At 41.7% G+C, this 24,683-nt stretch overlaps 1 protein-coding gene across 4 annotated transcripts in view; it reads left to right on the forward strand.

Annotated features, from left to right (window-relative positions):
* Window positions 1-24,683, forward strand: part of KIZ (kizuna centrosomal protein) — a 154,850-nt gene that overhangs the window by 34,878 nt on the left and 95,289 nt on the right. For all 4 annotated transcript variants that reach the window (XM_080685574.1, XM_080685572.1, XM_080685571.1 and 1 more), the window contains 2 exons: window positions 16,799-17,444; window positions 17,820-18,135. In XM_080685574.1, the coding sequence (XP_080541700.1) occupies window positions 16,799-17,444; window positions 17,820-18,135 (962 nt within the window). The remainder of the gene's footprint in view (window positions 1-16,798; window positions 17,445-17,819; window positions 18,136-24,683) is intronic.

A 24,683-nucleotide genomic window follows, 5' to 3' on the forward strand; every position in this document is an offset into this window, starting at 1 on the left:
GCTAGTAACAACTCATAATAGGTTGATTTTATAGTTACACTAGAGGCCCAGTGCACGAATTTGGTGGGGTCCCTCGGCCTGGCCTGTGGGATAGGGCCGAAACTGGCTCTCTGACATCCCCCGAGAGGTCCTGGATTGCAAGAGGACGCAGGCCAGGCTGAGGTACCCCACCAGTGCACGATCGGGGTGGGAAGGAACGCGGGAGGTTGGTGAGCTAGGGAGGGACCACAGGAGGGCTCCAGGGCATGTCTGGCCCATCTCGCTCAGTCCCAATTGGCCAGACCCCAGCAGCAAGCTAACCTACCGGTCGGAGCATCTGCCCCCTGGTGGTCAGTGCATATCATAGGAAGCCGTTGAGTGGCCTTAGCATATCATTAGCATATTACACTTTGGTTAGTTGAACAGACGACCGGATGCTTAGCTATTAGGCTTTTATTATCTACACTAATAAAAAAGAAACATGCAAATTGACCGTGCCTCCACTACGCCCACCAGCCACGCCCACCAGCCAATCAGGAGCGAGTATGCATATTAACCCAACCAAGATGGCTGCGGCCATGGAGTGAGCAGGAGGCTTGGGTTTCTCCAGCAATGAAGGAAGCCAAGCTTCCTGGCTGGCCCTGGCCTCCGCTCTAGGCTACAAAGTCTCAATTATAGAAGATAAATAAATCCCAACAAAAATGGTGGCAGCCACGGAGCTGAAGCAAGCAGGAGGCTTGAGTTGCCCCCAGTGATGGAGAAAGCCAAGCTTCCTGGCCAGCCCTGGCCTCTGCTCAAGGCTACAAAGTTTCAATTATAGAAGATAAACAAATCACAGATACCAGGGCCTCTGCTTGGGTCGCCAGGGGGCATGGCTGGCCTGCAAACCACCACAGGCCCCTTGCCCAGGCTACCCCATACCCCAAGGGAACCCCCACCCTGATCCAGGACAACCTTCAGGGTAAATCACCCGGCCCCCACCCGTGCACCAGGCCTCTATGCTATCTAATAAAAGAGTAATATGCAAATTGACCATCACTCCAACACACAAGATGGCTGCCCCCATGTGGTCAAAGATGGCTGCCCCCATGTGGACAAAAGATGGCCACCACAAGATGGCCAGCAGGGGAGGGCAGTTGGGAGGGACCAGGACTGCAAGGGAGGGCAGTTGGGGGTGATCAAGCCTGCAGGGGAGGGCAGTTAGGGGTGACCAGGCCAGCAGAAGAGGGAAATTGGGGGCAACCAGGCCTGCAGGGAAGGGCAGTTGGGGGGGACCCAGGCCTGCAGGGGAGAGCAGTGGGGGGACCAGGCCTGCAGGGGAGGGCAGTTGGGGGGGACCAGGCCTATAGGGGAGGGCAGTTGGGGGGGACCAGGCCTGCACAGGAGGGCAGTTAGGGGCAATCAGGCTGGCAGGGGAGCAGTTAGGCATCAATCAGGCTGGCAGGGGAGTGGTTAGGGGTGATCAGGCTGGCAGGCAGAAGCGGTTAGGGGCAATCAGGAAGGCAGGCAGGCGAGCAGTTGGGAGCCATCAGTCCTGGATTGTGAGAGGGATGTCCGACTGCCCCTTTAGGCCTGATCCTACCGGGCAGTTGGACATCCCTCGAGGGGTCCCAGATTGGAGAGGGTGCAGGCTGGGCTGAGGGACACACACCCCCGTGCACAAATTTCGTGTACCAGGCCTCTAGTATAGGATATTCTTCAAAATAACTTATAGGACATAATGTTTGAAGCCTAAATTTAATGGATCCATTTTAAAACTTAGGTAGTTTCAACAACTATTGGATCTTATGGCCAGAAATGCCTCTTTTTGGTTTTAATTGTGAAAATTAATCTATTACAGTGACAAAAATGAAGAGTTAAAAATCACTTTGGCTTGGTGTTCATAGTCAGCTGGGGTTGCCATAACAAAATACCACAGATTGGGTGGTTTACACAACAGAAATTTATTTTCTTACAGTTCAGAGGTTGAGAAGTCCAAGGTCAAGGTGCCAGTAGGGTTGGTCTCTGATGAGACCTCTTTCCGTGGGTTGCACATGGCCACTCTCCTTCTGAGTCCTCTGTGGCCTCTTCTCTGTGCACGTGCATGGAGAGAGATGGATCTCTGGTGTCTCTTCCACTTCTAAGAACTGAGGCTCCACACCTTATCACCTCATTTAACATTAATTACCTCCTTAAGGGCCCCATCTCCAGATATAGTCAGGTTGGGGATTGGGACTTCAACTTAAGACTTTGAGTTGAAGACTTAAGACTTCAACTTATGAACAATTCAGTTCATAACACATGGTAAAATAAAATATCTTCTTTATTATTGTTATATGTAAACTAGAGGCCTGGTGCACGATATTCATGCACTCGGGGGTAGGGGGGCTCCCTCAGCTCGTGCTGTGCCCTCTCGCAGTCCAGGAACCCTCGGGGGGATGTCCAACTGATGGCTTAGCCAGGGGTGGGCAAACTTTTTGACTCGAGGGCCACAATGGGTTCTTAAACTGGACCGGAGGGCCGGAGCAAAAGCATGGATGGAGTGTTTGTGTGAACTAATATAAATTCAAAGTAAAGGAGTGGAGGGGAGAGCAAGAGAACCCTCCGCTCTTTTGGCTCCACGGGTCGGATAGAACAGCTGAACGGGCCGGATCCGGCCCGCGGGCCGTAGTTTGCCCACGGCTGGCTTAGACCCACTCCCCTAAGCCAGCAGTCGGATATCGTTAGTGCTACCACAGCGGCAGGAGAGGCTCCCGCCACCGCCACTGTGCTCGCCAGCCATGAGCTGAGTGGCACTTCCCCTGTGGGAGTGCACTAACCACCAGGGGGCAGCTCCTGCATTGAGCGTCTGCCCCCTGGTGGTCAGTGCACATCATAGCAACTGGTCATTCTGCCATTTGGTCGATTTGCATATTAGCCTTTTATTATATAGGATTTTTTGTGGGATTTTGTTTTGAAATCTCAGTGTAACTTAAGGATTTGCTTACATAGAAACTAAGAGCAATAATTGTATTGGGTGAAAAGCTGGAAACTGGTCTGACAGTTCTATTTCCATTCTGCATGCACCTTCCCAATTCCCTTGTCTGTGAAAAAAAATAATATATGAAGAAAAATAAAGATTTCCTCAGTATTTTATAAAACATGACATGACAAATATATTTTTTCAAAGTATAATGATGGTCAAGATTCACCTACTTTAAAAATGATGACATCATTACATTAATTCTAAACTTGCTAATATCTCCTTAAGTATGTTCTCTCCCTTTTTCCTCAGCAAAGATGAACTTCCAATTTTAAAAGTTACTGTTTGTTTACTAATAAGTATTTTCAGTCATATTCTTTTTCTTTGTTATCATTTTCCCCAACTCACAATATTTTTTCAATTTATTTAAACTTAAAAAAAATAATAGTATGTCCATTTCTCCCATCTCTCTACCCTCCACCTCTGGCAACCATCAACCTATTCTTTGTATCCATGACCTTGGAGTTTTGTTTTTTTGTTTTTGTTTTTATAGACTCCACATATAAAAGATAACATGTCTGACTTATTTTATTTAGCATAGTGCCCTCAAGGTTTGTCCATGTCACAAATGGCAAGGTTTCATTCTTTTTTATGGCTGAATAATAGCTTTCAAATGTGGAATAGGGGAAATAACCAATTCCAGCAACTTAAAACTGCTCTAAAAATAATGTCTCTAAAAATGTCAGTTGACTGTAGATACGTGGACTTATTTCTCGACTTTCAGTTCTATTTCATTGATCTATATGTTTATCTTTATACTAGTATAGTTTAAAATTACCCTAATTTTGTAGTAAGTTTTGATATTGGAAAGAGTGAGTTCTCCAACTTTCCTCTTCTTTTGGAAAATCGTGTTGGCTAATCTGGGTTCCTTGTATTTATTTTCATAAGAATTTTAGCTTGCTGATTTCTACAAAAATGCTCTTGGGATTTTGATAGAGATTGCCTTGATTATGTAGATCAATTTGGGCACATTTTTATCGTAACAATATTAAGTCTTATGTTCCTTGAACCCAGAATGCCTTTTCATTTATTTAGGTCTTTAGTTCTTCTATAAATGTTTTATAATTTTCAATGTACAAGTATTACTTCTTTATTAAATTTATTCTTTATTTTATTCTTTTGGATGCTATTATTAAAATAGAATTGTTTTTCTAATTTCAAATTCAGATTGTTATTGCTAATGTATAGAAATATATTATTTGTATTTGTACTGATCCTAGATTCTGCAACATTGTTGGACTTGTTTATTGGTTCTCGTGGTTTCTTGTGTAATTCTTAGGTTTTTCTTTATATAATATCATATCATATGCAAATAGAGATAGTATCTCTTTTTTAAAAAATAAATCTTTATTGTTGAAAGTATTACATATGTCCCCTTCCCCCCGCATTTCTCTCTCCAACCCCTCTCCCCCCCGCGCCACAAGCCCTCACCACTCTACTGTGTCCATGGATTATGCACATATGTACATGAGTTCATTGGTTGATCCCTCCGGCCCCCCACCCTCCCCTGCATTCCCTCTGAAGTTTGACAGTCTGGTCAATGTCTCCACATCACGGGTCTATTTTTGTTCATTACTTTATGTTGTTCATTAGATTCCACATATGAGTGAGATCATGTGATATTTATCTTTCTCTGACTGGCTTACTTCGCTTAGCATAATGCTCTCTAGTTCCATCCATGCTGTTGCAAATGCAAAGTATTTTTCTTTTTCAGAGCTGCATAGTACTCCATTGTATAGATGTACCACAGCTTTTTAATCCATTCATCTGCTGATGGGCACTTAGGCTGTTTCCAAATCTTAGCTATTGTAAATTGTGCTGCTATGAACATAGGGGTGTATATCTCTTCTTTCTTTGCAATCTAGATTCCTTTCATTTTTTTTTTTTTTTTTTTTTTTTTTTTGCCTTACTGCCCTGGCTATAATCTCAAAGCAGTGTTAAATAGGAGTGATAAGAGTAGACATTCCCTTGTTAATCCTGATCTAATGGAGAAAGCTTTCAGTCTTTCATCATTGACTATGATGTTAGCTAGGGGTTTTTTATAGATGTACTTTATCCAGTTGAGGAAGTTCCCTTCTATTTCTAGCTTGCATGTGTGTGTTTGTTTTTTATCATGAACACATGTTGGAATTTGTCTAATGATTTTTCTATATCTTTGGAGCTTTTGCCTTTATTAATATAGTATATTGCATTTCTTGATTTTCATATGATGAACCAACTTTACATTCCTGGGATAAATCCTACTTGGTCCTGGTATATGATCCCATTTCTGTGTTGCTGAATTTAGTTTACTAGTATTATGTTAAGAATTTTTACATTGGTTTGTGCCCACACAGGGATACAAAAGAAAATTTTTACATCTATAGTCACAAGAAATATTGGTCTATACTTTTCTTTTTAATAATGTCTTTGTCCGGTTTCAGTGTCAGAGACTGGCCTCATAGAATTAGTTGAGATGTATTTCTTCCTTGCTTGTTTTTAAAAGAGTCTATGAAGGATTGGTGTTAATTCTTAATTTTTTTTTTCAGGGTTGTGGCCTGGTGAGGGATCTCCCTATGGGTTGCAGATGTCCCTTTTGTTCTGTGTTCTCTCATGGCCTTTCTTTGGTGCCTGGGACCAGAGAGTGTGTGCTCTTGGTGGTGTTTCTTCTTACAAGGACATTAATTCTTTTGTATCAGGGCCCTGCTCTTATGACCTCATTTAACTTTAATTACTTCCACAGAAGCCCCATCTATAGATATAGCCATACTAGGCTTCAACATATGAATTTTGGAAGAACACAAACATTCACTCCATTACATAGTCTATAGTCTCCTTGGAGAAAGAAAGAGAAAGATGAATGAGTAGTTGTAAATAAAAGCTACCTGAAACAATTTTCATTTGCGTTCAATATTATCAGTGTACAAATGACAAGGTTGGAGATGTAGAACCCTTTCTGAGATCTCAAAATAGGTTTCCTCCCCTCTCCCCCATTCTTTTCTGGGACTTCTTTAGGTGTTTTGTTTTGTTTGGATTAGTTGGTATCCTATATAATAAAGAGGAAATATGCAAATTGACCATCACTCCAACACACAAAATGGCCGCCCCCATATGGTCACAACAAGATGGCTGCCACAAGATGGCCGGCAGGGGAGGGCAGTTGTGGGCCATCAAGCCAGCAGGGGAGGGCAGTTGAGAGGGACCAGGCCTGCAAGGGAGGGCAGTTGGGGGTGACCAGGCCAGCAGGGGAAGGCAGTTAGGGGTGACCGGGCCAGCAGGGGAACAGTTAAGCATCGATCAGGCTGGCAGGGAAGTGGTTAGGGGGTGATCAGGCTGGCAGGCAGAAGTGGTTAGGGGCAATCAGGCAGGCAGGCAGGCGAGCGTTTGGGAGCCAGCAGTCCTGGATTGTGAGAGAGCAGTCGGACATCCCTTGAGGGATCCCAGATTGGAGAGGGTGCAGGCTGGGCTGAGGGACACACACACACACACACACACACACACACACACACACACACCGTGCATGAATTTCATGCATCGGGCCTCTATTTTAAAAACAAGTCTTGACATCTTTGAATCACTCTGCTTATTCCTGCCACTTCTGTTGTTCATTTTCTAATCATGTTCTCTGCTTCTTATTTTAATACGAGAGGCCCCGTGCATGAAATTCGTGCACGGGGGGTGTGTCCCTCAGCCCAGCCTGCACCCTCTCCAATCTGGGACCCCTCAAGGGATGTCTGACTGCCCGTTTAGGCCTGATCCCGGTAGGATCGGGCCTAAACGGGCAGTCGGACATCTCTCACAATCCAGGACTGCTGGCTCCCAACTGCTCGCCTGCCTGCCTTCCTGATTGCCCCTAACCGCTTCTGCCTGCCAGCCTGATCACCCCCTAACCACTCCCCTGCCAGCCTGATTGATGCCTAACTGCTTCCCTGCCAGCCTGTTTGCCCCTAACTGCCCTCCCCTGCAGGCCTGGTCACCCCTAACTGCCCTCCCCTGCAGGCCTGGTCCCCCCTAACTGCCCTCCCCTGCAGGCTTGATCGCCCCCAACTGCCCTCCCCTGCTGGCCTGATTGCCCACAACTGCCCTCCCTTGCAGGCCTGGTCCCTCCAACTGCCCTCGCCTGCTGGCCATCTTGTGGCGGCCATCTTAAGTCCACATGGGGGCAGGATCTTTGACCACATGGGGGCAGCCATCTTGTGTGTTGGAGTGATGGTCAATTTGCATATTACTCTTTTATTAGATAGGATAGAGGCCTGGTGCACGGGTGGGGGCCGGCTGCTTTGCCCTGAAGGGTGTCCTGGATCAGGGTGGGGGTTCCCTTGGGGTGTGGAGTGGCCTGGGCAAGGGGCCTGTCGTCGTTTGCAGGCTGGCCACGCCCCCTGGTGACCCAAGCAGAGGCCCTGGCATCTGGGATTTATTTATCTTCTATAATTGAAACTTTGTAGTCTTGAGCAGAGGCCAGGGCAGGCCAGGGTGGGCGGAAAGCTTGGCTTCCTCCATCGCCGGAGAAACCCAAGCCTCCTGCTCACTCCGTGGCCGCAGCCATTTTTGTTGGGATTTATTTATCTTCTATAATTGAAACTTTGTAGCCTTTAGTGGAGGCCAAGGCAGGCCAGGATGCTTGGCTTCCTCCATCGTGGGGGGCAACCCAAGCCTCCTGCTCTCTCCAGCTCCATGGCTGCTGCCATTTTTGCTGGGATTTATTTATCTTCTATAATTGAAATTTTGTAGCCTTCAGTGGAGTCCAGAGCCAGCCAGGGTGTGTGGGAAGTTTGGCTTCCTCCATTGCCTGGGAAACCCAAGCCTCCTGCTCACTTCGTGGCCACAGCCATCTTGGTTGGGTTAATTTGCATACTCGCTCCTGATTGACTGGTGGGCATGGCTTGTGGGTGTAGCAGAGTTATGGTCAATTTGCATATTGCTCTTTTATTAGATGTAATATTTTTATTTATTTCAGAGAGAGAGAGAGAAACATCAATGATGAGAGAGAATCATTGATTGGCTGCCTCTTGCACGCCCTCCACTGGGGATTTAGCCCAAAACCCCACACGTGTCCTGACCAAGAATCAAACCATAACCTCCTGGTTCATAGGTCGACACTCAACCACTGAGCCGGTGTTAATTCTTTAAACATCTGGTAGAATGCAGCAGTGAAGCCTTCTGGTACTAGATTTTCTCTGTGAGAAGTTTTTATTATTATTATTACTAATTCAGTTACTTAACATGTTTAGGTCTGTTCTTAATTTCTATTTCTTCTTGAAACACTATTGGCAGTGTATGTCGGTGTGAGAATTTGTTGAATTTATATAGGTTATCTAATTTGTTGACTTATAATTATTTAGAGTATTCCCTTGTAATTTTTTATGCCTGCAAGGTTGCTAACAAAGTACAACTTTTATTTATGATTTTAGTAATTTAAATCTGTTCTCTTTTTTTCTTGGTCAGTCTATACCTAAAGGTATGTCAATCTGTTGATCTTTTCAAACAATCAACTTTTGGTTTTGTTGATTATCTCTGTTGCTTTTCTGTTCTCTCATTTATTTCTGCCCTAATCTTAGTGCTTCTACTCGGGTTTTAGTATGTTGTGTTTTCATTTACATTCATTTCAAACTATTTTCTCACAAACTTTGTCATTTCTTTTTTTACCCATTAGTTATTTAGGAATTTGCTTTAAATTTTCCACATATTTGTGAATTTGCCAAATTTCCTTCCTTTAATGATTCCTAATTTCATTCCATTGTCACCAGAGAACATACTTTCAATCCCTTTAAATTTATTGAGACTTGATTTATGGCCTAACACAATATATCCTGTAAAATGTTCCATGTACACTTAGAAGAATATGCAGTCAAAGTATTCTGTTGGTAGGTGGAGTCTTCTGTATGTCTGTTAGGTCTAGTTGGTTTATAGTTTTTCAAGTTTTTATTTTTCTATTGATCTTCTGTCTAGTTGTTTTATTATTATTGAATGTGGAGTATTGAAGTACCTATTATTGTTGAATTGTCGATTTCTCCTTTAAATTCTCTGTTTTTGCTTCGTCTATTTTAAAACTTTGTTGTTAGATATGTTTCTAATTGCAATGTCTTTTCCACAAATTATCCCTTTTATCATTATAAAATATCCATTGTCTCTAATAACAATTGTGTGTCTTAAAGTCTATTTTGTCTGATATTAGCATAGCTACTCCAGCTTTCTTTTGGTTACTGTTGCATAGTAACACTATTTTTTTTCACGAGGCTCTGTTCATGTCTTTTCCCTTCCCTGTGTTTTCATCCTGTTTACATCTTTGAATCTAAAATAGTGTTGTTAGCAGATAGTTAGATCATGATTTTTTTTTATTTTTAAAATTTTTTAATCTTTATTGTTCAGATTATTACAGATGTTCTTCTCTGCCCCCCCCCCCCGCCCCAATAGCTCCCCTCCACCCGGTTCTCACTCCACCCCAGGCCCTCGTCCTCCCCCCCACCACTGTCCTTGTCCATAGGTATAAGATCTTTGTCCAATCTCTTCCCGCCCCCCCCACGCCCCCTTTCCCTGGAGAATTGTCAGTCTGCTCCCTTTCCATGCCCCTGATTCTATTACATTCACCAGTTTATTCTGTTCATCAGATTTTTATTCATTTGATTTTTAAATTCACTTGTTGATAGATATGTATTTGTTGTCACTTTGTCGTTCATAATTTTTTATCTTTACCTTTTTCTTCCTCCTCCTCTTCTTAAAGAATACCCTTCAGCATTTCATATAATACTGGTTTGATGGTGATGAACTCCTTTAGCTTTTTCTTGTCTGTGAAGCTCTTTATCTGACTTTTAATTCTAAATGATATCTTTGCTGGGTAGAGGAATCTTGGTTGTAGGTTTTTGCTATTCATCACTTTGAATATTTCTTGCCACTCCCTTCTGGCCTGCATAGTTTCTGTTGAGAAATCAGCTGACAATCGTATGGGTGTTCCCTTGTAGGTAACTAACTGTTTTTCTCTTGCTGCTTTTAAGATTCTCTCTTTGTCTTTTGCCCTTGGCATTTTAATTATGATGTGTCTTGGTGTGGTACTCTTTGTATTCCTCTTGTTTGGGGTTCTCTGCACTTCCTGGACTTGTAAGTCTATTTCTTTCACCAGGTAGGGGAAGTTTTCTGTCATTATTTCTTCCAATAGGTTTTCAATATCTTGCTCTCTCTCTTCTTCTGGCACCCCCATAATTCGGATGTTGGTACGCTTGAAGTTGTCCCAGAGGCTCCTTACACTATCTTCATATTTTTGGATTCTTTTTTCTTTTTGCTCTTCTGGTTGGGTGTTTTTTGCTTCTTTGTATTTCAAATCTTTGACTTGATTCTTGGGATCTTCTAGTCTATTATTGAATCTCTGTATATTATTCTTTATTTCAGCCAGTGTATACTTAATTTCTGACTGGTCTTTTTCCATTTTTTTGGCATTCTCATTACGATCCTTGAAGGTCTCACTAAATTCCTCGGAGGTTTCTAGAAAATTCTTGAGTAACCTTATAACTGTGGTTTTGAACTCTATATCCAGTATTTTGCTTTCTTCCATTTCTTTTATTTGTGACATGTTTCTTTGTCTCCGCATTTTGGTTGCTTCCCTGTGTTTGTTTCCATGTATTGGGTAGCTGCTAAGTTTCCTTGAGTTGATAGAGTGGCCTAGTGTGGTAGGTGTCCTATAGGGCCCAGTGGCTCAGCCTCCCAAATCACCTGAGGTGGACATTCTTGATGCACTTCTTTGTGGGCTGTGTGCACAGTCTTGTTGTAGTTAAGCCTTAATTGCTGTTGGTATCACTGGGAGGAATTGACCTCCAGGCCAATTGACTGTGTGGACCAGCTGTGTCTACAATGGAGGAGCTGCTGTGTAGGAGACACCCTTTTGGGGCAGGACTTGCTTCAGTGGGGCTCACAGAGTCTGCCCCTTAAGTGTGTCATTTATGGATGTAAAGAGTTGTAATCTGGTATGGTCTCACACTGACTACTGGGTACATTGGCTCTTGGATCTCCCAGGAAGTACAAAGGCAGCCACTACCTGGTGTCACCCAGCAGGAGCTACAGAGAGATCTGCAGATTCCTCTTCTTTGTATTGGGTTTGGAAGTGCCCAGATGAGGCCCAGCTGTGAAGCAAGGCAGGCTGCTGCTGCCAGCCTTGGGTCTTTCTTTTTATTGCTTTGGGGCTTCCTGACCCAGCCGCTGCCTGTTTGACAGGTTTTAGGCTGAGAAAGGACAGGTCATTCATATGCAAAAGCCGCTGCATAGGTGGTGTTTTAAATTGTGTGGGGCGGGGTTCAGGGAATCACCAGTACAGAGCAAACAGCAGTGACTGCCAGTCAGCCCTGCACCAGAGAAGTCCCAGCGCAGGAACAGTGACCGCTGCGAGCACCTCCGTCTGAAAGAAAGCCACCCTCTCGTTCCTGCCCCGGTGGCAGACAGTCCAGTTTCTCCCCGTATGTGTCTGGGTCCCCCAGAGTCTCGCCCAGAACTGAAGTTCAGAACAAGCGGGAGCTTGTGTCTCCCTCCTGATTAAAAAAGCAGCGCACCCGGGTGCCAGCCCATTCGCACCTCCGCACCTCCTTCCAGTCTCAATGCCCTTTTTTCTTTACCTCTCTGGTTGTAGTACTTTCACTTGGCCAGCTCTCCCACAGTTCTGGATGATAGTTGTTCTGTCTTTTAGTTGTAATTTTGATGTGGTTGTGAGAGGCAACAGGTACAAGTGTTTACCTATGCCACCATCTTGGTTCTCCCCCCTAGATCATGATTTTTAATCCATTCTGCCAATCTCTAACTTTAATTGTATTACTGAGTCTACTTAAATTTAATGTAATTACAGAAATGGCATCTGCCATTTTGCTCTTTGTTATCTATATATTTATGGGATTTTTTTAATCCTCCAAAACTGCCTTCTTTTGCATTAAATATATATTTTCTAGTGTACCATTTTATTTTTTTTTTTTAAGAGAGAGATGAAGGGAGAGAGATAGAGAGATAGGAACATAGATGAGAGAGAAACATCATCGATCAGTTGCCTCCTGCATGCATCCCTACTGGGGATTGAGCCCACAACCCAGGCATGTGGGAATTGAACCAGTGATCTTTGGTTTCTGGGTTGAGCCACACCAGCCGGGCTCTAGTATACCATTTTAATTGCCTGTTAATTTTAATGTGGGTGACATGATGTTATAATTTATGTTTTAGTTTATAATAATCTAATTTGTATTAATACCAACTTAATTTCAATAGAATGCAATAACTTTGATTCTGTATAGCTTCAATTCTTTCCTGCTCCTTTGTGATGTTATTGTAATACAATCTATGTCTTTATATCTTATACCAGGGGCCCAGTGTACAAATTCGTGCACCTTGAAAGGAACTGTGGGTCACGAGGCTGTGGTGGGCACAGGAGCGGATCTCAGCCTAACCTCTGTGCCCCTGCCTGGCCCCTCCTGCTGTGGCGCACAGTCCCCTGTATGCTGGCAGCCCCGCTCCCGCTTCCACTGCTCCCACATGCTGACGGCGCTGGCCCCACTTGCACCTGCTGATGGCGTGGAGCTATTGGGGCCAGCACCAGCAGCGGGTGCGAGTGGGACCGGTGCCGTCAGCGGGTGTGAGCGGAGGCTGCTGCCCTGATCGCCCCTCAGGAGCAGGGGGAGGTGGAGAAGCCCTCAGGGGTGATCGAGGTTGGCAGCTGCCAGTCGTACCCGCTGATGGTGCCGACTGATTAGGGCCAGTGCTGGGCACTGGCAGAGGGTGCGAGCAGTAGTTCTAGTGCCATCAGTGGGTGCGAGTGGGGCTGGCGCTGGCAGCAGGTGCGAGTGCCAGGCGGGACCGCACCACGCAGGATCAAAGAATTTTCAGTAACCATTTGAGGCTTGCCCCAATGACATCAACCAGCTCCCCGCCTTGGTCTTGCACCCTCACTCACCTGCTCCACCATCCCACCACAGCCAATGCCTGCCATGTTCTGTGCTCTGCCACCTGCTGCCAACACCAGCCATGTTTTGCACGCACCCCCTGATGATCAGCGCATGTCATTGCAACCAGTTGTTCAATTGTTTGGTTGTTCTGCCGTTAGGTCTATTTGCATATTAGCATTTTATATATATAGATAGATGCTGCTCATCAACATAGATCTATAATCATTGCTTAATGCAGTTGTCTTTTAAATTATATAGAGGAGCAAAGAGAGTTACAAACAAAAACATATTTATGCTATTTTTTATATTTACCAATATAGTCACACTTACTAGTGCTATTTATTCTTAGACTTTGAGCTACTGTATAATGTCCTCTCATTTCAGCCTAAGAACATCCTATAGTACTTCTTGTAGGACAGGTATGGTAGTGACAGATTCTCTGTTTTTGTTTAGCAAATAATGCCTTAATTTTTCCTTCATTTCTGTAGGAATGTTTTGGTGGATATAGAATTTTTGGTTGACAGTCTTTTTCTTTCAACACTTCATGTTATCCTATTCCCTACTTGCCTTCATGGTTTCTAATGAGAAATTACCTGTTAATCATTTTGAAGATCCCTTGTATGTGAGGAATAACTTCTCTATTTTTTGCTTTTAAGATTCTCCCTCCTTCTTTGACTTTCAATAGTTTAATTATGATGTGCTTAGGTGAGGATATCTTTAAATTTATTATCCTTGGACTTTATTGAGCTTCTTAGATATATAGAATAATGCTTTTTTTCTAAATTTGAGAAGTTTTCATGGTAATTTTTAATTTTTTTAAATTCTTTTATTTTTTAGATATTTACTGTTGAGAGTATTATAGATACCCCCCCCACACACACACACACACTTTACCCCTCTCCACCTGTGCTTTCTTCTTTATTTCTCTAGTTATAGGACTTCCATTTCACCAGTTTTCAGGTGGTTCTGAATGATGGTTGTTCTGTATTTTAGCTGTAATTTTGATGTGGTTGTAGGAGGCAATGAGTACCAGCATTTACCTACGCCACCATCTTGGTTCTCCTCCTCATAATTTTTAAAAAATTCTTTCTGCACCTTTCTCTTTCTCTTCCCCTTCTGAGGCTTTCATTAGGCATAGGTTGATAAGTTTGATGGTATCCCACAGGTCTCTGAAACTCGCTAAATTGTCTTCATTCCTTTTTATTTTTTCAGTCTGGATAATCTTAATTGATTTATAGTCAGGCCCATTGATTCTTTCTTCTGCCTGTTCATATCTGATATTGAGCCCCTGTACTGAATTTTTTATTCTGGCGATAGTACTTTTCAACTGCAGAATTTCTTTTTGATTCTTTTTAAAAAGTAATTTCTATCTCTTTATTGGTAGTCTCTGTTTAGACATTATTCAGATACTTTAGTCTTCAGACATGCTTTCCTTTAGTTCTTTGAACATATTTAAAATTGCTAATTTAAAGCCTTTGCCTAGTAAGTCCACCATCTGGGCTTTCTGCTCCCCCCTCTTCCAGTGTATAGACCATACTTTCTGGTTTCCTTTAATATCTCATAATTTTCTGTGGATGTTTGGACATTTTAAATAATAAAATATGGCTACTCTGAACATCAGATTCTCCCCCCCCCCCACCAGAATTTGTTATTGCTGTTTGTTTGTTTAGTGACTTTCTGAACTATGCCATGTATGATCACTGAAGTTTCTGTTCAGTTAGGTTGGTGACCAGCTAAGGATTAGACAAAACTTTCTTTAAATGTCTGAAACCAGTAAGTTTTACAGTCTTTGCCAAAGGGCTTTGGGTGTATGTTGGGGCACACCTTCAACACTCATCCAGGCAGTTTAAAACTTTACCTTAGTCTTCACTTTATGCTTGTACAAAGCCTCAAGGTCAACCTCAGGTGAAAGCTTAGGCCCTTCTCAGACTTTTCCTGAGCATGCTCACAGCCCTTACATGTGGCTGGTCATCTAGATTTCGAGGAATATGTTAGAGCTTTTAAAGCCTCCTATGGATATCACATTTACCAGCTTTTCCTCTTAAGACTTTTTTAGTTGCTCAACTGTTATCCACTGCCTTAGGAAACCTCAATGTTAAAAACTTGCCTCTGATTATTTTCAATAAAACCCCCCAGAGAAAAAGCAGTTTACAATGTGTCAGGTCTATGTCCGGTCAAATAAGGGCAGTCTGGTCTATCTTCCAGGGAAACACCAGACAGTTCAAATAATGGCAGTTCTCTGGGAATAGGGCTTTGAATGAGTTCTATTCCTTCTCTACTCCACTCAGTGTCTGCTACGCTGCTGTTTTACAAGCTGTAATTTCAGGCTATTAGTTTTCAAGGTTACCACAGATTTGAGGTGGGGAAATGGAAATAAAGCAAGTTAAAAACACCATAAATTCTTCCCAGATAGCTGCAAGCCTTTGGTTAATTTCCAGAGGTCTGAAAAGTTATTCTAAAGACCTTTTCCAGCATTATTATTTCTTTTATGGAGCAGACAATTTTGAGAGGTCCTTATTCCACAATTTCTCTGACATCCCTCTTCATTTTTTAAAATCTTTATTGTTGAGAGTATTACATGTGTCCCCCGCTCTCCCCCCACTTCTACCTCCACTCAGTTCCCACCCCTTCTCACCCCCAGCCTTCACTACACTATTGTCTGTGTCCATGGATTATGCATATATGCATATAAGTTCTTTGGTTATTCTCTGCCCTCCCCTTCCCTCTGAGATCTGTCAATCTGTTTCATGCTTCCATGCCTTTGAACCTATTTTGTTTGTCGGTTTTTGTTCTTTAGATTCCACGTATAAGTGAGATTATGTGATACTTGTCTTTCTCTGACTGGCTTAAAGGAAATAAGCTTGTTCATTTATTTTTAACTTCAAGGTTGTTTCTTTCATTTTGGGGAATAGAAGAGAATATACTCAAAGAGAAGGAAGACCTAAATTCTGTTGCAACTATGGGTATGACATTTTCTCTCTTAAATTTTGGACCTCAGTTTTCCATCGGAAGAGGAGGGATGCAAATACATTTTCCCATCAATTCTGTGGGGCTCTGTGAACTAAATTCTATTATGTATGTGGAGATACTTTGGTCCCTTTTGGGAGAAAAGCTTCATAATTGTTACTTCTAGTTCTTCCCATGTGTGTCCTTCATCAAGCCACTGAACCAATTGCTTATTTTTCTCTGCCTCCACTCTTTCCTCCCCCTCACCTCTTTTTTTAAGAAAGAGAAAATGTTCTTCTCCCTGTAGACATGCCAGTAAATTTAAATTGCTTTAAATATCTTTAAAAGTACTTGAAGACTTTCAGAAAAAAACTGTTATTTGCCCTTTGACTGGAAATTATGATTATTTTACGCATATGCAGTATATTTTAATGTAATCTTGAATGTGATTATTAAAAGTTTTTATATTATACATAATACTAGAAATAGAGTCTTGAAACCTACAATAGTCATTTATATTACCTCCCCCCCTCCCCCGTCCTCTCTTTTGTCAAGCACCTCCCTAGTTTCATCAATTTCAAACTTCTCTGTGGAAAGTGGTTAGAATACATGGATTTTTAAAAAATTATGGTCAAATATACATAACAAAATTTACAATTTTAATGATGTTTATACAATTTAGTGAAATTAAGTACATTCACATTGTTATGCAATGTATACATCTCTTTTTTAAAAATATAGATTTCATAGTTCCTGAATAATATTTGCTTTTTGAACCAATGTTGTTATTAAAAGTAAGTAGTGTGGACTGTACTGGATTTTGCTCTTCATTTTGAAGGAAGCTCTGAGATTTATAAAATGTGGTAGTTGTTGATTTCATTGGTCATGCTTCCTTTACCTCATTTCATTTCTGAAAACAACTTGAACAACCTAATTATTCATACACAATAAATATGCTTAACTCACATCTCTTTTGGTGCTGCAGGTTGCAGTGCAGGCAGGAATTAACTCAGAAACAGCCATGTCAAGAGGATTGTATCAACCAGCAACAAGCTTTATGGGCCGCCAAATGTCAGCCATCTCAAGCATTGGAGATTTCAGTACAGAGCAGAAATCTCCCCAACCCACAAAGAACTTTTCAATTCCTGACCCACATTCACACCAACAGACAGCCCAGAACTGTAATGTGACAGACAGCTATGTAGTACAAACTAATAATGACACACAGTGCTTAAATAAGTCTGACAAAATAGATGGAAAGACATCTCTTCAGACTGGTGAGAAAATGCTAGTCACAGCCAGCGTATTGTCTGAGGAGGAACAAACTCATTGCTTGGAGATAGGAAGCAACACACGTCATGGCAAGAGTAATTTATCTGAAGGCAAAAATTCTGCTGAACTTCATTCCCCGTTACAGGAAAGATTAAGTCCAGAGAACAGAACCACTGATTTAAAGTGTGACAGTTCCAGCAGATCAGAGGGATCAGAGAGAGAAATACTGACACAAGAACATATTGAAGTCAAGGAAGAAAGAGCCAGACCGCCTGTCTCTCCGCTATCAGTCTCAGAGTACTGTGCATCTGAAAACAAGTGTTCTCAAGACAAGCATTCCACTGGGGAAGTTTTCTCAGGTGGGGTGAGAGGCTGAGATTATTTGCTTATTTTTTGTTTGGTATTTAGTTTTTCTAGTTGGCATATTATGTAAGAACAAAATATGCACTAATTTTAATCTTTGTCAAAAAACAAAGCAGTGTCTGCCAACAAATTCCATTCTAATGAGTTCTTAAATGTGCATGTGGAAATATTTTTGCAAAAAAATTTTCTCATTTTTAAACCCATTGTGATATTTTTAAAAATATTTTAATGAGTTTTTATATACTATAATGAGTTGTGGATTGTTGCTACATGTTTTTAGCTGTGAAGTAATTTCATCTTGAGGTGGAACATCTTACCTTGCTTCTCCCTGAAGTTAGTGATCAGTAATCTAATCATATTCCCTCTTACAGATCATCTTCCTCATGCAGACCCAAAGTCACAGAAGCCCTTCCAAAAAATGCAGGAAGAGTGGGAGGAGGACAGTTTGAACAGCAGCAGTGACCTCACAGTTTCTGTAAGTGAAGATGATCTGATTTTAAAGAGTCCGGAACCACAGCCAAATCCAGGTGACAAAATAGAGGGAGAAGATGGAATAGAGGCCTTAAAATTAATCCACTCGGAACAAAAAAGAGATGCCCCATCCACTGAAAAACACAATTGTATTTTGCAAACCCTAAGCTCTCCTGATTCAGAAAAGGAATCCTCTGCTAACTCAACAACAAGACAGTAAGCCATTCTATTTTTTTTTACTATTCTGTTTTTAACTATAGACATTTTTAGAGGCCATTTTACATGGAATGTATTATTGAACACTCAGCCATGAATGTGTAAGTTCCTTAAGTCTTATAAATAGTCTTTTAGATAAGATATAATTTTCTTTTTTTTTCCTTTTTTATGAAGTAGCTTTTAAAATCTGATTATTGTTGAGTTTAGAGTGATAGGCAGTTTATAATCATATCCAAACAATCTCTGGTTAATTCATAAGTTATTCCCCCTACCCTCCATCTTTTTAGAAAATAAAACATTTTAAAGTTCTCATAGCACACAAGGTAGCAAACTGTTAAACTTACTAGGAATTTGGCTTTAGCGACTAAGAACTTATATCTAATTAACTTGCTTAATCCCTACATCACTTGCCAAAGTAGCATTCTTGTCATTTGATTAAATAGGAGTTAATGAATTCTTCTAAGGGTGTATCTAAGCCAGCTTTCCTTTCTGAATGTAAATATGAGAACATTGGAATTTTTCATGTTAACTTGGAATAACATCAGTATTATATATTTTGAGCACTTAAAGTATTTAACTCATAAAGGCTCATATATGATTTTTTTACTATTGATTGGAGATATTGGGTAAAATTGTGTAGATAGTATGGAAACTGTTGAAAGCCAATTCTGCAATAAACACACACACACACACTAATAATATCAAATCTCTTTTAGGACTAGAAGGAAGCTAACTAAACAAACTAAAGTAAACATCACCTTTTAAAAATGAGGAAACCAAGGCCAGGGGCATAAGGAGTGACACATAGGCCACTAGCGCAGACCCTCCATACAGCCTCCCTGACCCACACAGCTCTCAAAACTTTGTTACACCCAGATGCTGTCATTCTTTCTTTCCAACAAACCCTACTAGGAACACTGGCAAGAGTGAAAAGCCACGTTGGCCTGTGTGGCTCAGTGGTTGGAGTATTGTCCCATGCATCGAAGGATAGCGGATTCAATTCCTGGTCAAGGGCACATACCTGGGTTGCAGGTTTGATCCCCGGCCCTAGTTGAGGTGCGACTGAGGTGTGTGCAAGAGACAACCAGTCAATGTTTCTCTCTCTCTTTCTCCTTCCCTTCCTTCCACTCTCTAAAAAAATCAAAGGAAAAAATATCCTCAGGTGAAGATTGAAAATGGCAGTACTTTATTCTTCTTGTGGCTGAATAATACTCCATTGTATACACATTTTTATTTATTTATTCATACACCAATGGACACTTAAGTTGCTTCCATGTCTTGGCTATTGTAAGTAATGCTGCAGTGAACATGGGGATGCATGTATTTTTTCAAGTTAGTCTTTTACTTTCTTTTGAATAAATAACCACAAGTGAAATTGCTGGATCATATGGTCATTCTATTTTTAAATTTTTGAGAAACCATTATAATGTTTTCTATAACTTCTGAACCAATTTGCAATCTCATCAACAGTGCACAAGGATAGAATTCTCTTTTCTCCACATGCTTGCTGACACTTATTTCTTGTCTTTTTTATAATAGCAATTCTAACAGGTGTGAAATACCTCATTGTGGTTTTAGTTTGCTTTTCCATGATGATTAGTGATGTCAAGGACCTTTTTGTGTACTTGTTAACCATCTGTTTGTTTTCTTTGGAAAAATTCAGATCATTCTGCACATTGTTAATTGGATTTTTTTTTGCTATGGAGTTATGTGAGTTCTTTGTATATGTCGGATATTAATCCCTTTTTTTTTTTATAAGTGATTTATAAAGTTAAATTTATTTTGTTTTTGTTTTTGTTCTTTTTAAAATAAATCTTTATTCAGATTATTACAATTATTTCTCCTTTTTCCCCCCATAGCTCCCCTCCACCCAGTTCCCACCCCACCTTCTGCCCTTACCTCCCCCCCACTGTCCTCATCCATAGGTGTATGATTTTTGTCCAGTCACTTCATGAACCCCCCCATACCCCTTTCCCCCTGAGAATTATCAGTCCACTCCCTTTCTATGCCCCTGATTCTATTATATTCACCAGATTATTCTGTTCCTCAGGTTTTTAATTCACTTGATTTTTAGGTTCACTTGTTGATAGATATGTATTTGTTGTTCATAATTTTTCTCTTTACTTTTTTCTTCTTCCTCTTCTTTAAGAATACCTTTCAGCATTTCATATAATACTGGTTTGGTGGTGATGAACTCCTTTAGCTTTTTCTTATCTGTGAAGCTCTTTATCTGACCTTCACTTCTGAATGATAGCTTTGCTGGGTAGAGTAATCTTGGTTGTAGGTTCTTGCTATTCATCACACTGAAAATTTCTGCCACTCCCGTCTGGCCTGCATACTTTCTGTTGAGAAATCAGCTGACAGTCGTATGGGTGCTCCCTTGTAGGTAATTAACTGTTTTTCTCTTGCTGCTTTTAATATTCTCTCTTTGTCTTTTGCTCTTGGCATTTTAATTATGATGTGTCTTGGTGTGGTCCTCTTTGGATTCCTTTTGTTTGGGGTTCTGTGCGCTTCCTGGACTTGTAAGTCTATTTCTTTCACCAGGTGGGGGAAGTTTTCTGTCATTATTTCTTCAAATAGGTTTTCAATATCTTGCTCTCTCTCTTCTTCTGGCACCCCCATAATTCTGATGTTGGTACGCTTGAAGTTGTCCCAGAGTCTTCTTACACTATCTTCAACTTTTTGGATTTTTTTTTTTTTTGCTTTTTGCTTTTTCGGTTGAGTGTTTTTTGCTTCTTTGTGTTTCAATTCTTTGACTTGATTTTTGTGTTCCTCTTGTCTGTTTTTGGGTCTCTGTATAATATTTTTTATTTCAGTCAGTGTATGTTTAATTTCTAGTTGGTCCTTTTTCATATCTTTGAGGGTCTTGTTATATTTATCGGCCTTTTCTAGTATATTCTTGAAAAGCCTTATAACCGTGGTTTTGAATTCTATATCCAGTCGTTTGTTTTCCTCCATTTCTTTCGTTTGTGATCTGATTCTTTGACGCCGCCTTTTCACTGCTTCCCTGAGTTGGTAGGGTAGATTTGTGTGCTTGGTTTCCAATATGGCCCAGTGGGTCTGCCTCCCCAGTTAACCTGAGGTGGACACTCTTGGTGCACCCCTTTGTGGACTGTGTGTACAGCCTTGTTGTAATTAAGTCTTGATTGTTGTTGGTATCACTGGGAAGAATTGACCTCCAGGCCAGTTGGCTGTAAGGATCAGCTGTGTCTATGCTGGGAGAAGTTTGGTGCTGGAGACAGCCTTATAGAATTAGACTTGCCAAATTGCAATAGCCTCTGTGCTCAGCTTGGATGGGGTGGAGTCTCAGTCTTGGCTTCCTGTCAGCCTTACCCTTGCGTGCACGTGCGCGCCTTCAGACCTCCACCTTCCCTGGCTCCTGAGTCTCTGCCCGAGAGTCCAGACTCCCCCCACAAGAGCGTGGGTCCCCAGGGGCTCGCCTGGAACCGGGGTTCAGTGCAGTCAGGAACCTCCGACTCCCTTCCACTAGGGAAAGCCTGTGGCAACCTCCGCAGCCTTTGTGCGCACTGGCACGCGCGCGCGCTTTCAGTCCTCCGCCTTCCCCGGCTCCCGAGTCTCCGCCCGAGAGTCCAGACTCCCCCCACAAGAGTGTGGGTCCCCAGGGGCTCACCTGGAACCGGGGTTCAGTGCAGTCAGAACTGGGGCCCAGTGGAGTCAGGAATCTCCGACTTCTTTCCACTAGGGAAAGCCTGTGGCAACCTCCACAGCCTTTGTGTGTACTGGCTTGTGCGCGCGCGCGTTTTCAGTCCTCCGCCTTCCCCGGCTCCCGAGTCTCCGCCTGAGAGTACAGACTCCCCCCACAAGAGCGTGGGTCCCCAGGGGCTCGCCTGGAACTGGGGTTCAGTGCAGTCAGAACTGGGGCTCAGTGCGGTCGGGGGCTTCCTTCCCCCTTCCGCCAGAGAAAGTCAGCCAGGCTCTCAGCCACCCTTCCTCTCTGCGCGCACAAAGACCCTTTGCCGTACCTCCAATTCTCTGTGAGCTTTTCTCTTTCCTTCTAGTTGTAGAATTTTCACTCAGCCAGCTTTCCTGTGGTTCTGGATGGTGTCCGTTCTGTCTTTTAGTTGTAGTTTTGAAATTGTTGTGTGAGGCAGCAGTTTAGGTGCTTACCTATGCCGCCATCTTGGTTTCTCTTGATTGCAGGAGCTAGTAGAACAAGTCCAAAATCTGCAGGATGGGCTGTCAGGTAGAGTGGGCTGGAACGCGAGGGCAGGAGTCCTCAGGTGAAAGTGCTCCGGATATTAATCCCTTATTAGATATAGTATTTTCAAACATTTTCCCTCATTCTGTAGTTTGCTTTTTCATTTTGTTGATAGTTTCCTTTGCCGTGCAGAAGTTTTTTAGTTTGATTTAGTCCCACTTGTTTATTTTTGTTTCTGTGGCCTGTGCTTTGGTGTTATATCCAAGAAAATGTTGCTAAGACATTGGCAGCTTTCCCTCTATATTTTCTTCTAAGAGTTTTACAGTTTCAGGTCTTACATTTAAGTCTTTAATCCATTTTGAGTTTATTTTTGTGTATGATGTACAATATGGATCCACTTTTATTTATTTGCATGTGACCATCTATTTGTTGAAGAGACAGACTCTCTTTTCCCCATTGTGTATTTTTAACACTCTTGTCAAAGACTCATTGACTGTATATGCATGGATTTATTCTGTTCTATATATCTGTGTTTATGTTAGTACTGGACTATTCTGATTACTGTAGTTTTGTAATGTTCTGAAATCAGGAAGTGTGAGTCCTCCAACTTTGATCTTTTTTCTCAATATCATTTTGGCTATTCAGAGTCATTTGTGGTTCCATATGAATTTCAGGGTTGTTTTTCTATTTCTTTAAAAAATGCCAGTGGGATTTTGCTCATGGACATAAGATATCTTTTCATTTATTTGTGACTTCTTTAATTTCTTTCAACAATGTTTTGTAGTTTTCAGTATACAAGTCTTTTGCCTCCTTGGTTAAGTTTATTTCTAAGCATTTTATTCTTTTTGATGCTAATGTAAATGGGATTGTTTTATTAATTTTCTTTTTGGATTGTTCAATATAGAGAAATGCAACTGTTGTTGATTTTGTATCCTGTAATTTTACTGAATCAGAGTATAAGCATTTTAAAGTTATTTCCCTGAGAAGAACATTAGGTTGTGAGCATAAATAGGAAAGCAGACCAAGGTCTGACTCCATATTCAAGATCAGGAAGATCAGAAGGAGCCAGAAACGGATCTGAGACGAGACTTAGAGAAGAACAAGAAGAAAGGAGGAGTTGTGCTGCAGACACCAAGCAGAGTGTTTCCAGTAGGATTTAGAAAGATTAAAGAACCTTTCCAGGTCCCAAAGCTGGTTGGAAGAGCAGCTAGCATCCAAACTGACAGGTCATGCTCTAAGTTTCTGTGCTCTACCACATACATCACATGCATGATGGTGATGTACTGGTCAATAGCATCACCTCTGTGCCAGGGCCTGTTGTCAGAGCTTTATTTATAATTATTTATTCCTATTATCAGCACCATTTTTTAGAAAAGGAAACTGAGACACAGAGAGGTTATGTTCAGTCACAAAATGGCTTATCTGGGGCCAGAGTCTGTATTCTGAACTAGGATCCTGGGCTACCTCCCTTCTCTACTGCCTAAATAATGGCAGTATCATCAAAAATAAATTTTATAAGGTTGAATAAGGAAGATCAAGAAGCAAATTTGATTCTTTAATTAGCAAAGGGGAAAAAACTAAGCAGTGCCAGTTTGACCTTTTGCTCTGTCCATATTGATTTTTGTGTCTTCCAGCCTCAAATAAGCTGATGAAGTGCTATGTGCCCTTCTTAAGCTTGAACAAAGTACTTGCAAAGTTGCTTTGTTCTTCTCCCCTTGTAGTATTACTCAGAGCAAAATGTAGTACTGCCTTTTAAGTCAAATGAAAGCTTTGCTTTCTCAAGGTCATAAAAATCTGATCTCATCCAGTGATTTTTATTTTAATTTAGTCCCTCTTCAAAGTTAAATATAGAAAGTTCTTGCATCTGAGAAAGAGTTGCTGCTGAAAATTATATTGCCTGGACTAATAGGTTACAACTGTGTTCTTTTAGAATTTACCCTAAATTCACTTTAAGTGGACCTGGAAGCATATTTTAAATTCAGTGTTCCTTCAGAAGTGATGATGCCTTCAGATATCTTTTCTCGGTTGCTTTTCTCCTTCACCACTATCACTTGTTTTTCCTGGACATGGCCTCTGCCATTCAACATAGGTGGCCCCTGAGATTTTTCTGGTCACCCTATTCTGGGTTTTGTTCCCAAAGTAAGGTTGTACATTACACTTTTGAAAAAATAACCCTGTGCCAGCCAGTGGGGCTATTACTGTATTCCCCCATGTTCTACCTGGCATTTCATTCCCCAGTCTTGCCTGTGCCTCTCCTGTTAGCGACCTATTTTTTTTTTTTAATTTCTTTATTGATTAAGGCCGTGGTCCGCAAACTGCGGCTTGCGAGCTACATTCGGCTCTTTGGCCCCTTAAGTGTGGCTCTTCCACAAAATACCACAGCCTGGGA

This window comes from Plecotus auritus (assembly GCF_963455305.1).
Source record: "Plecotus auritus genome assembly, chromosome: 8".
NCBI classification, from domain to species: Eukaryota; Metazoa; Chordata; class Mammalia; order Chiroptera; family Vespertilionidae; genus Plecotus; species Plecotus auritus.